Source organism: Mirounga angustirostris, unplaced genomic scaffold, assembly GCF_029215605.1.
Source record: "Mirounga angustirostris isolate CCGP_5_RB_7025 unplaced genomic scaffold, mMirAng1.0.hap1 SCAF_5, whole genome shotgun sequence".
NCBI classification, from domain to species: domain Eukaryota; kingdom Metazoa; phylum Chordata; class Mammalia; order Carnivora; family Phocidae; genus Mirounga; species Mirounga angustirostris.
In genome coordinates, this window is record NW_026991713.1 from 115,179,712 (window position 1) to 115,192,318 (window position 12,607).

The following is a 12,607-nucleotide window of genomic DNA, read 5'->3' on the forward strand; positions in this document are numbered from 1 at the left end:
TCACTGTTCTAGGCTGTGAATCATCCTTCATTCTGATTCCATCACTACACACATTTACTCTACCAAACTCTACTGATGGACTGGGCCATGAATCAGGAAAGACGTACCTCTTCTCTGACCAGGAGAGCGGAGCACTGCAAAGGGACGCCCATCATCTTGTGTGGGTTCCATGTCACAGAGTTGGCCCTAAAGGAAAGAAATGGAGTTAAGAGGGTGGCACCTATGACAGGCTCAGGCTACAAGGTCTTGTGCCGGGCCAACAGAGCTTTGAGGTTCTTAGCATTGTTTCTCAGACTCCTGGATGACACTAAGTTTACAACATAAGATGTGGACTCTTAAACCTACAACCTTTTTTTTGTCTACAGAGAGAGTAGGCGAGGATGGGCATCTTCATGCGGCTCCCCCTTAGCTTCCATGGAGGAATTCAGCCAGCCTCCATGTGATCTGAGAGTCCCTTTGAGTGACTGGGATCATCCAGTCCAGCATCCCGCCTTTGGCGGCCAAGGAGGAGGGCACCAAGCAGGTGAAGGGGCTGTCCTCACGTGCCTCTATTGTTCCTGGAGGCATTACCATAGTGGCCTGGGGTGTAAAGCGATGGCTTATTTCACTGCTTAGTTTTGTTCTTCTCACCCATCTCTCCTTCTTCCTCTTCAATTGATTATTACATTTTTCATATCTGTCCTTTCATAATAGCTTCTAGTTCATCCCATTTTCATCTCTTCTCTGACCCAGACACGTCCTTCTAGACCACAGGTGGGATATGCTATGGTTCCTATAGCAGTTTTCAATCTATTTTGTCCCAACACACTTGAGAAATACAATGCTCTCCTATCAGTAATAGATATTGTCAGGGATTTATGCTATTTGAAAAGTCTAAACCATAATTCTGGGTCAGATTCTTATAATAATAATAATAATAATAATAATAATAATAATAATAATGCCATCAAGGGCAAGCACAGGCCATGTATTCAGTCTTATGTCCTTGCTCTATCCCATACCCATTTTCATTTTTCATGACACCATTTTCATCACACCAGATTATTATTATTTTTTTTTAAAGATTTTATTTGACACAGAGAGAGAGACAGCGAGAGAGGGAACACAAGCAGGGGGAGTGGGAGAGTGAGAAGTAGGCTTCCTGCAGAGTAGGGAGCCCGATGTGGGGCTCGATCCCAGGACCCTGGGATCATGACCTGAACTGAAGGCAGACGCTTAACGACTGAGCCACCCAGGTGCCCCACACCAGATTATTTTTTATTCTCAGAAAATTCTATTCTCATGCTCCTGGGTCTCTTAATGTTATTTCTTCTTCCTGGAATGTCATCTCTCTTTGCTCCACTTGGCTAAATCTTACTTATTCTTTAAGTCCCAGATCAAGTGTTATTTTCTCTGCAGACTTCTTCAACTTCATTCAACTTCTCTCTCTCACTCCCGCTGAACTGCTCCAACCAGCTCCTCCTTTGGCTCCCAGGGAAAGCAAGTGTCCCCTCCATGAGTGAGTTCCCATCGCTCACTTCACGGGTTTATCAGGCAAGGTGAGCCCCTGTGCATGTCTTCTGAGAGCCTAAGGGGTCCTTGGGGATGAGAATCATGAATGTGACCTTGGTATAAATAGACTCACAGGAGGAGGGAAAGTAGAGCTACCCATGGCAGCTGGCTCCAGAGTCCTGCAGATCGCTGGCCCTCCTCTGGCTGAACAACAGACTTGGGCTCACCTGCTCCCAGCACTCGAGTTGCTTCCCAAGCCCAAGAACCTTGGGAAGAAATGAGAAGCTGGGAAACATCCCATTCTTCTATCTGATGAGTGGTGGGCATCAGTTGGCCAGTCAGAGAAGGTTTTCTGGCCTGCGGATCTCATCTGAATCAGTAAATAGGCCAGCTCATCTTCTGATACACAGTAAGCATTAAACAAGTTTGGCTCCTACTATTGATTTCAATTCTATCATTTACACACTGTGGAACTTTGAGCACATATACACTGCTTCTAGAATATTCTACAGCTCCATGCCTAATCCTGATGAAACTCAGCTTTGTCGGTAATGACACTTGATGAAGGAGAGAATAACTGTTCATTTCTCTGACTGGAGGTGTTTGTTTCGATGCTGTGGCCAACTTGTCTAAATTTTTAGAGTAGATGCTGTCGAGGCCCACGACTACCCGTCACTGAGTTCCTTGTCCTGCCTCTCTCGCAGAAGGGCTGCCTCATAAAGATGGCAAAAAGCTGCACAGAGTGATTCAATGACATGCCCTTAGTTTGTTTGAGAAATGTTGGCAATTTATGAAAAACAGCCTCAGGTTCATTTCAAAATCTTTTGCTCTGAGGTTCAGTCATGAACCTTCTGTGATTTATTTTAAGTTAGAGAAAACTGACTCCCTGAGGGCTGTTTTAAGATATGTCCTTATGCCCTCACTTGTACCTCAAACTCAGCAGACCCCACATGAACTCATTAACGTGCCCCTCCTCATCCTTCCAGATCTGTTCTTTCACGTGTGTTCTGTGCCTCAGTGCCTCACACTGTCCTCCTCCCGCACATCTAGCTCTCAAACCTCAGGTGTTAGTATCATTGTCTTCTTTCTGCTCTCCCGATATCACCCCTTGCAGCTCTAGCTTTTTTTTAAAACTTTGTATGAAGTGCTTTATTCTGTGGTACTTGGTGCTTGTAACTTTTGAGGAAGATGCTTCCTAGAGTACAATAAGCTAATGCTAGCTTGGTCAAAGATATCTACAAAAAAATGTCCCCCGTACTTTTCAACATATTATATAAGACTGTAAAGTCTGTCAAGGCAGAGAGTGTGGAATTTCTTAAAGTATTGGAAAATAAGGCAAAAGAAAGTGTTATATACAAAGAGTGTTTAAGCATTCTGTAATATACAGTGGTCTTCATGTAATTAGAGCATGACTTATCTATATATATACACAAAGTTTTTCAGAAGCAAGGGAAGTCAACAGAAGCACTGGTTCTTTAAATTACATGTGGTCCCGTAGACAAGCAGGTCTCTGTGGTGGTTTGTCCTGTTGCATGGAAGCCACATGGCTGGGTTCATCCACTTATTTCCCTCCCAGCCGCTACCGCCCGGGTTTTCACCCTTAGCTTCTGCCATCACTGCTACCCCTCACCTGGACATTCTCGAGAGCTCAGTGGCTTCTACTGGGTCCCTGGCCTCCATCTCTTCCCAAATCCAGAGCTGTCTCTCCAAAGGGCAGGTGAGATCATATGACTCGTCTCCTCACTGCCCCCCTGCCCCCTCCCCATGGCTGCTAATGCAGGGGCTTTCACCCCCCCTCCCAATCTGAGAAATATAATGCTCTCCATGCAAAATAATGGCTCTGAGAGCAGGGATTCTCAGCTCAGGGATTTATGTTGATCCTGACTTGGTCCTGTGGGCAGGCCCTCCACTGAGACTCCCCGGGCAGGACTTGTGGACACTCCACGAGCTCCCTACTCACTGCCGTGAGTCCCTCTCAGTCTCCATCCAAACTTATCTGGACTTCCTCCAAGGACCCTTTCAAACCTCCGTGCCCTTGCTCTTCACCTTGAATGTCCATCTTCCACTTCCGCCTGACACAGCCCCAATGCCCACCCCTGCGCGAAGGCTTCCGTGAATAACCCCGTTTAGCAGGAATCATCCCTTTCTCTGCGCTTGCCAGTCAGCTCTCTTGTCTGTCTCTTGAGCCTTTACTTTCTCTGCCTTGAAGTTTAACCCATCATTGACTGCCACTCTTCCCTACCAGATTCTAAGCCCTTTGAAAATAGGCTTCACACCATATTCGTCTTTGTGCCCTCACTGGGCCTGGTGCTGCGCCTTGCATATGGCAGAGGTTCAGTCACTACTGAGCTGAATTTCTAAACCGCCGGCTCTCGGGACAGGAGTGCGGGCAGTGATTGGTAACATGGCAGAAGCAGGGCCAGGACCTTCAGCCGGGCCCGAAAGCCTTGAGAGGGGGCCACCGCAAAGGGAGATTACAGGCAAACAGCAGCCTGCTGTGGGAGGGATTAAAGAAGACAGTTTACAATGCCCAGAAGCGTACTTGGGAGCGTTAGGGCTCTGGGCACACCCTCTCAGCTACGCCGTCTCTAGAAAATTTGACAGCATTAGCAAGAAGAACGCTGCTTTTTGAGAGTTTGGTAGGTACTCAAAGGGAGTGCCAGGTAGGCTCTGGTGACTTGTGCCATTTTGTTGTGAAGAGGGCACTCTGGGGACCCTGTGACCACGGGGAAACCTCTTGATCTGGGGACAAGAATTGACCATGGATTTCCTCTGTTTTAGAGTGAATCCTTGGGAACACGTGTGCCCCCAAGTGGGGCAAATTTTTGTCCCTAAACTTATGTCCATGCCCATTATGCCCAGGGGTTTCCACTGGCTCTATGAGCTTATTCACCAAAGACGATGTGCCTTTTGCTAATAAGTCAGCAAGACGGATACTCTCGGGTACAGAGGTGGCAGTCCCTCTTTTTTGGGGACTTCATCTTTGGCTCTTCCACTTTATAGATTTAGGTACAATACGGTTTCAGAACTGCGGCAATTGGAGGAGACTATGTTCCACGGTGAATGTTCTAAGTTTTGCTCTGAAATAACAGTCTTTAGTACAAAAGTGTGTGGGTGTTTATTTTTCCAAGGCTCAGGGTAGGTAATTTAGTGAGCTTTTAAGTCATCACTGGTAGAGGACGCTCCCTGGCTTTTGGCAATCGGAGTCCCAGATGGCATTAAAAGTACAATAATAGACACTTACATTTTGTGCCAGTCAGAAAGAAACTAAAGAAGAGAAGGTACTGTGTACAGGCCGCCTCTCTCTTGAAAGCACGAGAATTCGTTCTTGTTCTGATCATCCAAGCAGGCACCTTCCAAGCCGTTCTTTTTTTTTTTTTTTCCCCATCATCTCTCCCTGTGTAGTGCATTGCCTTCTCCTTAAGCGTCTGGTTCCATAGAGATCTTCCCAGCAAAAAGGAATTGGGCATGGGAGAAGCCCCAGAGGACTGGAGCTAAGTGGGAACCTGTCATCAGAGCCCGGGCGGCGATACCCGCCAGCCGCTGACCCCAGCCGGCAGACTCACGGACGGCTACCCTGCTGACTTGGGCCTCAGCGGGTCTCTTGAGTCTTCCACAAATGAGGCAGTGTGCCCCTGACTCTGCCTCTGTGATCCGTGCCCCTCGGGTTCTCTGTGTGTGAGCGGGCCTGGGCATCACGGAGCACGCCGGGGGCATCCTTCTTGGCTTGGCCCCATAGCCAACGCCGACAGATGCTCCCACGCTCCATCGGCCTCACTCCTCATCCCGGAGCAGAAACTGTGCCAAGATATCTGGAGGCAAAGCCAGTGGGAGACTCTTCCTGGGCAGCATCTGGCTACTGGGCAGGGCATGGTGGGCCCTTGGCAGCCTCAGACCAACTCAGGCTTTCTCAGTTAGTTGCCTGGTGTATCAGAGCTCACCTCTGCTGTTGACCTGCCATGGTGTAATGGGAGAATGGGGACGCTGAGCTTCCTCTGTGCACAGTCAGCAAAGCCCGAGGCTGATTTTGCATTCTATAATTTTTTCCCCCTTTTTTCTTCAGACCTGAATATGTTTTATGCTAATCAAATATCACCTCCTTTGGGTTTGGAGGCTTTTCTCAACCATCTACTGCTTAGTCACTGAAAAAAAAAGGTGCTTTGCTGCATCCATCAGAGCTATGTAAAAAAAGAAAGTTATCATGGGAATGAAACCATGAGATGAGGTTCTCACAAGTATGTCTTGCTTTCAGCTGGCCGTATTAAACCTCAAACCCATGCTTTCAACACTGATAAATTACAAGGTGCAAAGTTATTTGTTGGTTTGCTTATAGTAGTGGATATTATCCTTTTGTGGAATATGAAAGCTACAGATCTTCTCCCTAGAAAATTATGACCTGTCAACAGGTTTTAAATAATTTGGGTAGTTGGTTCAGAGATTGTAGGAAGGTCATTGCTGAGCCCTCTGGTCAACCACGGACTCCAGTTAGGAATCTCTATTTATTTGAGAAACATTCTGCCTGGGCTACCGGATAGAGGATTTGATGTCTTTTTGTTATTTACATGTAATGTTCATGGGTCTATGACCACACAGATCAAGGCACACAAACACCGCAGAGAATGGGTTCACCTGTGTCTCAAGGGTGTTTGGAAATTGTATGTAACTTGCTTTTCACATTTAGCTTTCACACTTTACATCGTTAGCAAGAAAAGTGGGTGTACCTCTCCACGCCGCTCAGTTTCCATTTGTGCTTCTGGGACATCAGTAATCCCCCACCCCAAGCTGCCTGCAAAAGGAAGATCATATAAGGAACAGGGTAACAGGTCTTTCATTGCCTAGAGTTCTAAAGTTTGGTGTCTTCCAGAATAGCGAGAGTCTCGTGGGGTGAAAGTCATCTCCTCAGGCTCAGGCGACAGGGGGCTGGTCACCTTCTGGCACTAGACTTTCAAAGTTTAAATTGGAAGCTATTCTAAGGTTTCAGGTTCCATCCCACATTTAGACTAGTGTAAGGAGCCAAACTGGGGGCACATTTCTTGTGTCTGCACAAAGGAAAGATCCTTTCCCCCAACGCATCACCACCACTCATAGTCCTAGTAAAGCTCGTGATCTCAGAACAAGAAACCCTGTTGTCTGCCCTGTTGGAAGTACAGAGGATGGGCTAGGGGACTCATTAAGCAGCTTCTGAATTGTAAGGAAAACTCCTTTGGCAAGTCTGGATGATTCCAGAAGGAAGAAGCAGCTTCATAATCCTATTTCACTAATATGTATTTTAGGATAAGATAATTTCCCTGTCAAGAAAAAAGGGAAAGAAAGAAAGAAAGAGGAAAACAAGCAGGAAGAATTTGTGCCAGTTTGTTGAGCGACTAGAACATGCCTCTTAAAAACTCGTACTCAAGATTGAAGATTTGAATTAGTGTAGTGATGCAGTCATCTCCTTTAAAAAGAAGATGTTAAGATGGAGATTCATTGGAAAATGTTGGCATTCTTTGTGGGTAAAAATAATCCTAGGATAATTTTAAAGAAAAAAAAAACCTGTTAGGGTATAATTGCCTTTTTTTTTAGTTTGTTGTAATTTCAGTTTTTTTACACTTTGAAAAATTATCCGATTTTCCAAATGTGTAATATTTTAAGATTTTCTCTAATTTAATTATAAAGAGTATAAACATTTAAGATAATAAGTGATACACTTGGTAAGTTTCAAAGAAAACAAATACAATTGGTTAAAAGATCTCCCTGCTCTGTTTTAAGTAGAAATCCTAGAGGAGAGACCGTAGCACCTGCTGGCTCAGGACGCACAGACACTGTTATTTTTAAAGTTGTCAGGATAATCCTCTTCCGGTTTCAGCTAACAAGCTTTAATAGGCTCTCCAGCTCCGAGACCCAGGTCATGATGGTACTTGAATTGTTCAACTTAGTGTCTTCATTTGTAAAACAGATGGGGTCTCTGGTAGCCTAATGAACAACTCACACTGTGAATCAGGGAAGGAAAAGAAGACTGGTAACCACTATGCAGGGTAACACTGGGATCATGGAAATCTACCTGGTTCAGCCTTAGTAATAGTGGATTAGTAACTAACAGTTTGTAGATAACAGCTGATCTTTGAACCGCACTTTGAGTAATACTGGCCTATGCTTAAATTTCTTCACTTTGTCCTTCTAAATCTTGACTTTTTTTTTTTTTTTTTTCATTTGAAAATGTTTTGGTGGGCACATCTTCATTTTAGTGCGACTAGGTCTGGAGTCAAAAACATTTGAACTATAATTTATCTTCTTAGCTGGCCCAGCTAAGAAATTGGAAATTTGGTGGCCCATACTTCCTAGCAAGCTGCCAGAGTGTGCTCTCCTCTCCAAATATACAAATACCTGACTTGAGCTTGAGGGTTTTGTTTTTCTGTGTTTTTTTGTTTGTTTGTTTTTTTATCCTCTGGGTTTCCTATGTAAATGTAACTCTTTTTTGCCTTTTTGATCATTCTCCTAGGGAAGTACAACCTGCATGTGTGTAGGCTACATTCCTCCAAGGACGTTATAGGCTGATGAATCAAGAGCTAAGTGCTCAGCTTGGGTACTGGTCATAGAAATAATTTGAATATTATCATGTTGGGGACATTAAGGCAGGTCAGCCTCTGACTTCCTCCAGTCAATGTTGGGTACTGGGTGAGTTGTGGGCTACTTTGTCTCTGCACTCTTCAAAAGCTTAAATCTCCCCATTCTGAAAATAGGCTCCCAAAGGAAAAAAAAAGAGAGAGGGAGAGAGAACATTTCATTCCATGAGCCCCAAATGAATAAATGTGCAAGGATATTTTAGTGGCCGTCCCTATGGGATACTCACATCCACATGCATCCAGATCTTGTACTTTTTGCAAATGTCAGCAACTGCCAAGAGGGGGTCAAATGCTCCATACACGGTGGTCCCAGCTGTGGCGCTCACAAGGAAAGGAACAAATCCCTACACAAACGAGAAAGCCCCAGATAATGTCAAACAGGGCGTCACAGATTTTTTTTTTTTTTTTTTGAGCTGATAAAAACAGTGGATATTCTCCCTCTGTCATACACTTCTCCAGTTTTGGAACCATCAAAGGGAGTGTTGACCCCTTGGAGCCTGGGAAGGTATTCACTCTCCAGGATCTGAGTTCTCCAGGACATTCTGTTGGACCTGCCATTTGCCTTAGGAGAACAGACACTTGGTTCTCAGGAGAGGCCACACTGCACCCAGAGGTGAGGAAGTTTTATGGTGCCCCCAAGCCATTTATATATTCCAGGTAGATATTCTACCCCACTTTGTTCACTCTCTAGTCTTCCTTTTTGCTCACGTTCCAGTCTTCCTTTTACATAACAGTCCCCTAGATTGAGCAGGCAAAAGAACAAAGAAGGAAATACAACCGGCCCATTATTCCTATTTAGAAAATCCTGAGATCATTTATTTGGTGTCTTAGAGGGAAGGGTTCATGTGGGATTAGACAATAAGCCATGACCGTTATCTGTCTAAGTAGTCCTCAGTCTGCCTGGCGCTGGCTAAATGAAAATTGCTGGAAGGTAGAAAGAAGAATGCCTCGAACAGAATGAACAGAGCCATGATGTGACAGGCTGTCAGAGTCCGTCTTTAGGTGGCAGCAAAGGTTTAATCTTGGGGTTTATGCTACTAGAAGTAGTTGGAGCACAGGAACAAGGGGAACCTCCTGCTGCCACTTTGCAGAAAAATAGAAAAGGCAGAAGAAAAGAAATAATGTTTTCCTAAATTGATAATAATAAAACGCACCCGTTCTTCTCGTTGAACTAGGAACCGTGGGTCCTATCCACTAAAAGTTACACTAAGGGAGTTCTACAAACCAGCTCTCTGGTTTGTGGGGTTAGAAATGACTTTCTAGGGGCGCCTGGGTGGCTCAGTCGTTAGGCGTCTGCCTTCGGTGCAGGTCATGATCCCAGTGTCCTGGGATCGAGCCCCGCGTCGGGCTCCCTGCTCAGCGGGAAGCCTGCCTCTCCCTCTCCCACTCCCCCTGCTTGTGTTCCCTCTCTCGCTGTGTCTCTCTCTGTCAAATAAATAAATAAAATCTTTAAAAAAAAAAAAAAAAAGAAATGACTTTCTAGAGCTTTGTGGGAATCTGTTGCTGGTCTCCAGAACTTGCTGCTTCTAAGACTTCTAAATTGCATGCCAAAGAAGAAGATGCTTGGAGAGCCAATCATAACCATATTCCTAGGCGGGAAAAATTGGCCCCTTTCAAGTAACCACACCACAGTAACTCATGCTGCATTGGTGTTGTGATATTTTCCACTTGTGAAAATGATCTTTCAACTGTATGTCTGTTTCATGCCAACTCTTAGCACATAGTAAAGCTTTAGAAATTCCTCCAACATCACCGTGTATATTATCACAGTGTGTATTATTTAAACAGCAATTTAGATCTTTCCAAAGCAGAGGCTACAACTCAGAGAAATAAATAATGACTGGGTGCAAAAATCCCATATTCTCAGTAAAGCTGGGAGGTTGAGAACTGGGTCTTCTTTTCAAAACAAAACCAAGGTGGCGGCACCTGGGTGGCTAAGTGTCTGACTCTTGATTGTGGTTCAGATCATGATCTCAGGGTTGTGAGATCGAGCCCTGTGTTGGGCTCTGCACTGGGCGTGGAGCTTGCTTGGGATTCTCCCTCTCCCTTTCCCTATGCCCCCCAACATCCCCCCCAAACAAACAAAAAAACCAAAACTAAAGTGTGTTCTCCACTGGATGGAAACAGAAATATGTACCCTTCGCTTGTTATGGGTTGAATAAAGCTCCCTACAAAAACTTACTTTTTGTTTGGCTTCAAGGATCCTTCTTTCAAGATCAGATGGGATCATTTTCCCCCTGAAAGGAAAAATACACACATTATAGGTTTGCTTCAAATAGTTTACTTTGTTGTCTTTACAAGCAGCCATATCAGGGTAAAAGTTCAACCCTACACAGTGGATAATCATGATCAGTTAAAACAACTCGATGCCTGTTTCCAGGAAGAAATGCAGTTCCTCCCTGAAGGATGCAGGATATAATTTCTGACACATTGAGGAGACTCCTGAGCACACTGTGCTGTTAGAACAGGCACATGTCACTCCATGCCGCACAGAACCCACTTTTTGGGTCATCCTCTTAACTCGGTTAAAACAAGCCTGCTTTGGCGCGAGCCACTTGGCAATGAAAAGTGAGTGCAGAAAAGAGATCTGTGTTCCCAATCTTCAAATGAAGGGAGCTGCAATTTCACATATAGATGACATGCCAAGAAGAGAAATCCATTCTGAAACAATTGAATGAAAATATTAAATAAAAAAATACCTAATTACATTCTAAGTGCTAAAAGCATAAAGCTGGCCAGGAAAACATGGGCTCAAATTTCAAATATTTAGATACATGGACTTTGGAAAAAGAAACATCCTTTCTTTCCTTCCTGAAATGTTTCTTTCCTAAAATAAAAACACAGATAGTGCTTTGCTAATTACAAAACCGCATTATTATAATAGTCAAAGGAGTTGATTTCGACAAGAAGCTGGATGTAGCTAGATGTGTCATCTTAGTCAAATGACTTGATTTCTCTGTGCCTCTCATTACTGTCCCTGGAACAGAGTGATAGTAATATTACTTATGGAGTTATGAGGTTTAAATGAGTTAATAAATGCAAAATTATTTAAAAAGTGCTCGGCATGTGGGAAGCATTTCATAAATGTTAACTTGTATTGTTGAGATTGTTATGTATTATGACATCCTTCTCCCAAGACTTTGGGGGAAAAAATAGGGAAAGGACAGAGTAGTTGCATGGTGCCAGAAGTAGTAAAAAATTCTTTAAGCCAAAATAGCTCTCTTGAGGTTGCTAAACTGGCTTAACTTTTCACATCGGGGTCATCAATCTAGGTTTTTAAAAGGCAATTTGGAAAAATAAATTATGGGCAGGAGGTTGTCACAATAAATGGCTGGGAAACCCTATTGGCGTTTAGGGAGCAGTGAGTTGGGGGGGGTTGGTATTTGTTGCTAGGTCGATAATCCATTCCTGGCTGTCCCTGTGACTTGAGGCACTTCATTACATCTTCTAAGCTTTACATACTGAAATATGTTATTTTATTATAAGTTACTTTCCTAACACCCATTTTATAAAAAATAATTTGGGCATTATGTAGTTAAGTTTTATTTTCTGCGATTTTCATCTCAGGCTCATAAAGGAAGCAGTGCAAACTAGTTGGCATAAAAAGCAGGCATTAGGCCTGAACGCCTTAAGAACCACTAATTTATGTGAAGCTGTTTTCCAAAGGAAGGCAGTTAAAATGCAATTATCTGGCAACAATCATAGACAAGTTACCAGTGATTAGTCAGGCTGGGTTGGAACAAAAGACAGTGAACGTACATTTGGTGCTGAGGGTACAATTCCGGGTCAGAGCCCCCACCTCTGGGGAACTTGGGTGAGATGGGGCTTCTGAAGGAGGGACAGAGGGAACGGAAAGCAGGGGGTGAGGCGGGGACAAGGAGCTCACTCCCTACATCTCTCCCTACACTTCACAGCTCAGCTGGGGTAAGGGGGGGGGGCATCCCACGAAGCAGTGATTTTCCATCTCTCTAGATCAGGCTATGCTCAAACACCTTGCTTCAGCACTGATAGAAACAAAAATTTGTGCAGATTCAGAATAAATTTGGGTATCATAGTTGTCTTTTACATAGTTTTCAGCACATTAAAGTTGCCATTGTATTTTTCTAGGTAAACATGGAAACTGAGAAAGAATTCTCAGAAACAGTTTGCAAATCCCAAATTTTCCCTAGTCTTCCACATACCAAAGGAGAGTAAAAGACTTTCCTCTCCTTTGGAGAGTTTTGGTTGGACAAGTTTGACAGCTGTGATTCACTTGTCTAATCACACCTGGATGTTAAGCATGAGGCAGTAAGGTGTCACCAAGAAGTCACAGATTAGGGTACATTATAATTGGAAGGGGCTGAAGACCTGTTTCTAGTCTAATTGTCTCATTTTTCAAATGAGGAAGCAGGCCAGGAGAAGCGAAGTGACTGCCCAAGATCAAATGTTGGCAAAAGGTTGATTGTAACTGGAAATAAAACACTAAACTTCCTCGAAAGGCCAAACAGATAGGAAACCTATTTAGGAAGACTGGA

General features: G+C 44.1%; 1 protein-coding gene across 1 annotated transcript in view; it reads right to left on the bottom strand.

Moving 5' to 3' along the window:
* Positions 1–12,607, bottom strand: part of GAD2 (glutamate decarboxylase 2) — a 78,608-nt gene that overhangs the window by 20,122 nt on the left and 45,879 nt on the right. The window contains exons 9-12 of the mRNA XM_045871317.2: positions 10,276–10,330; positions 8,321–8,437; positions 6,213–6,277; positions 108–186 (exon numbers count right to left, since the gene is read on the bottom strand). Coding sequence (XP_045727273.1) covers positions 108–186; positions 6,213–6,277; positions 8,321–8,437; positions 10,276–10,330 — 316 coding nt within the window. The remainder of the gene's footprint in view (positions 1–107; positions 187–6,212; positions 6,278–8,320; positions 8,438–10,275; positions 10,331–12,607) is intronic.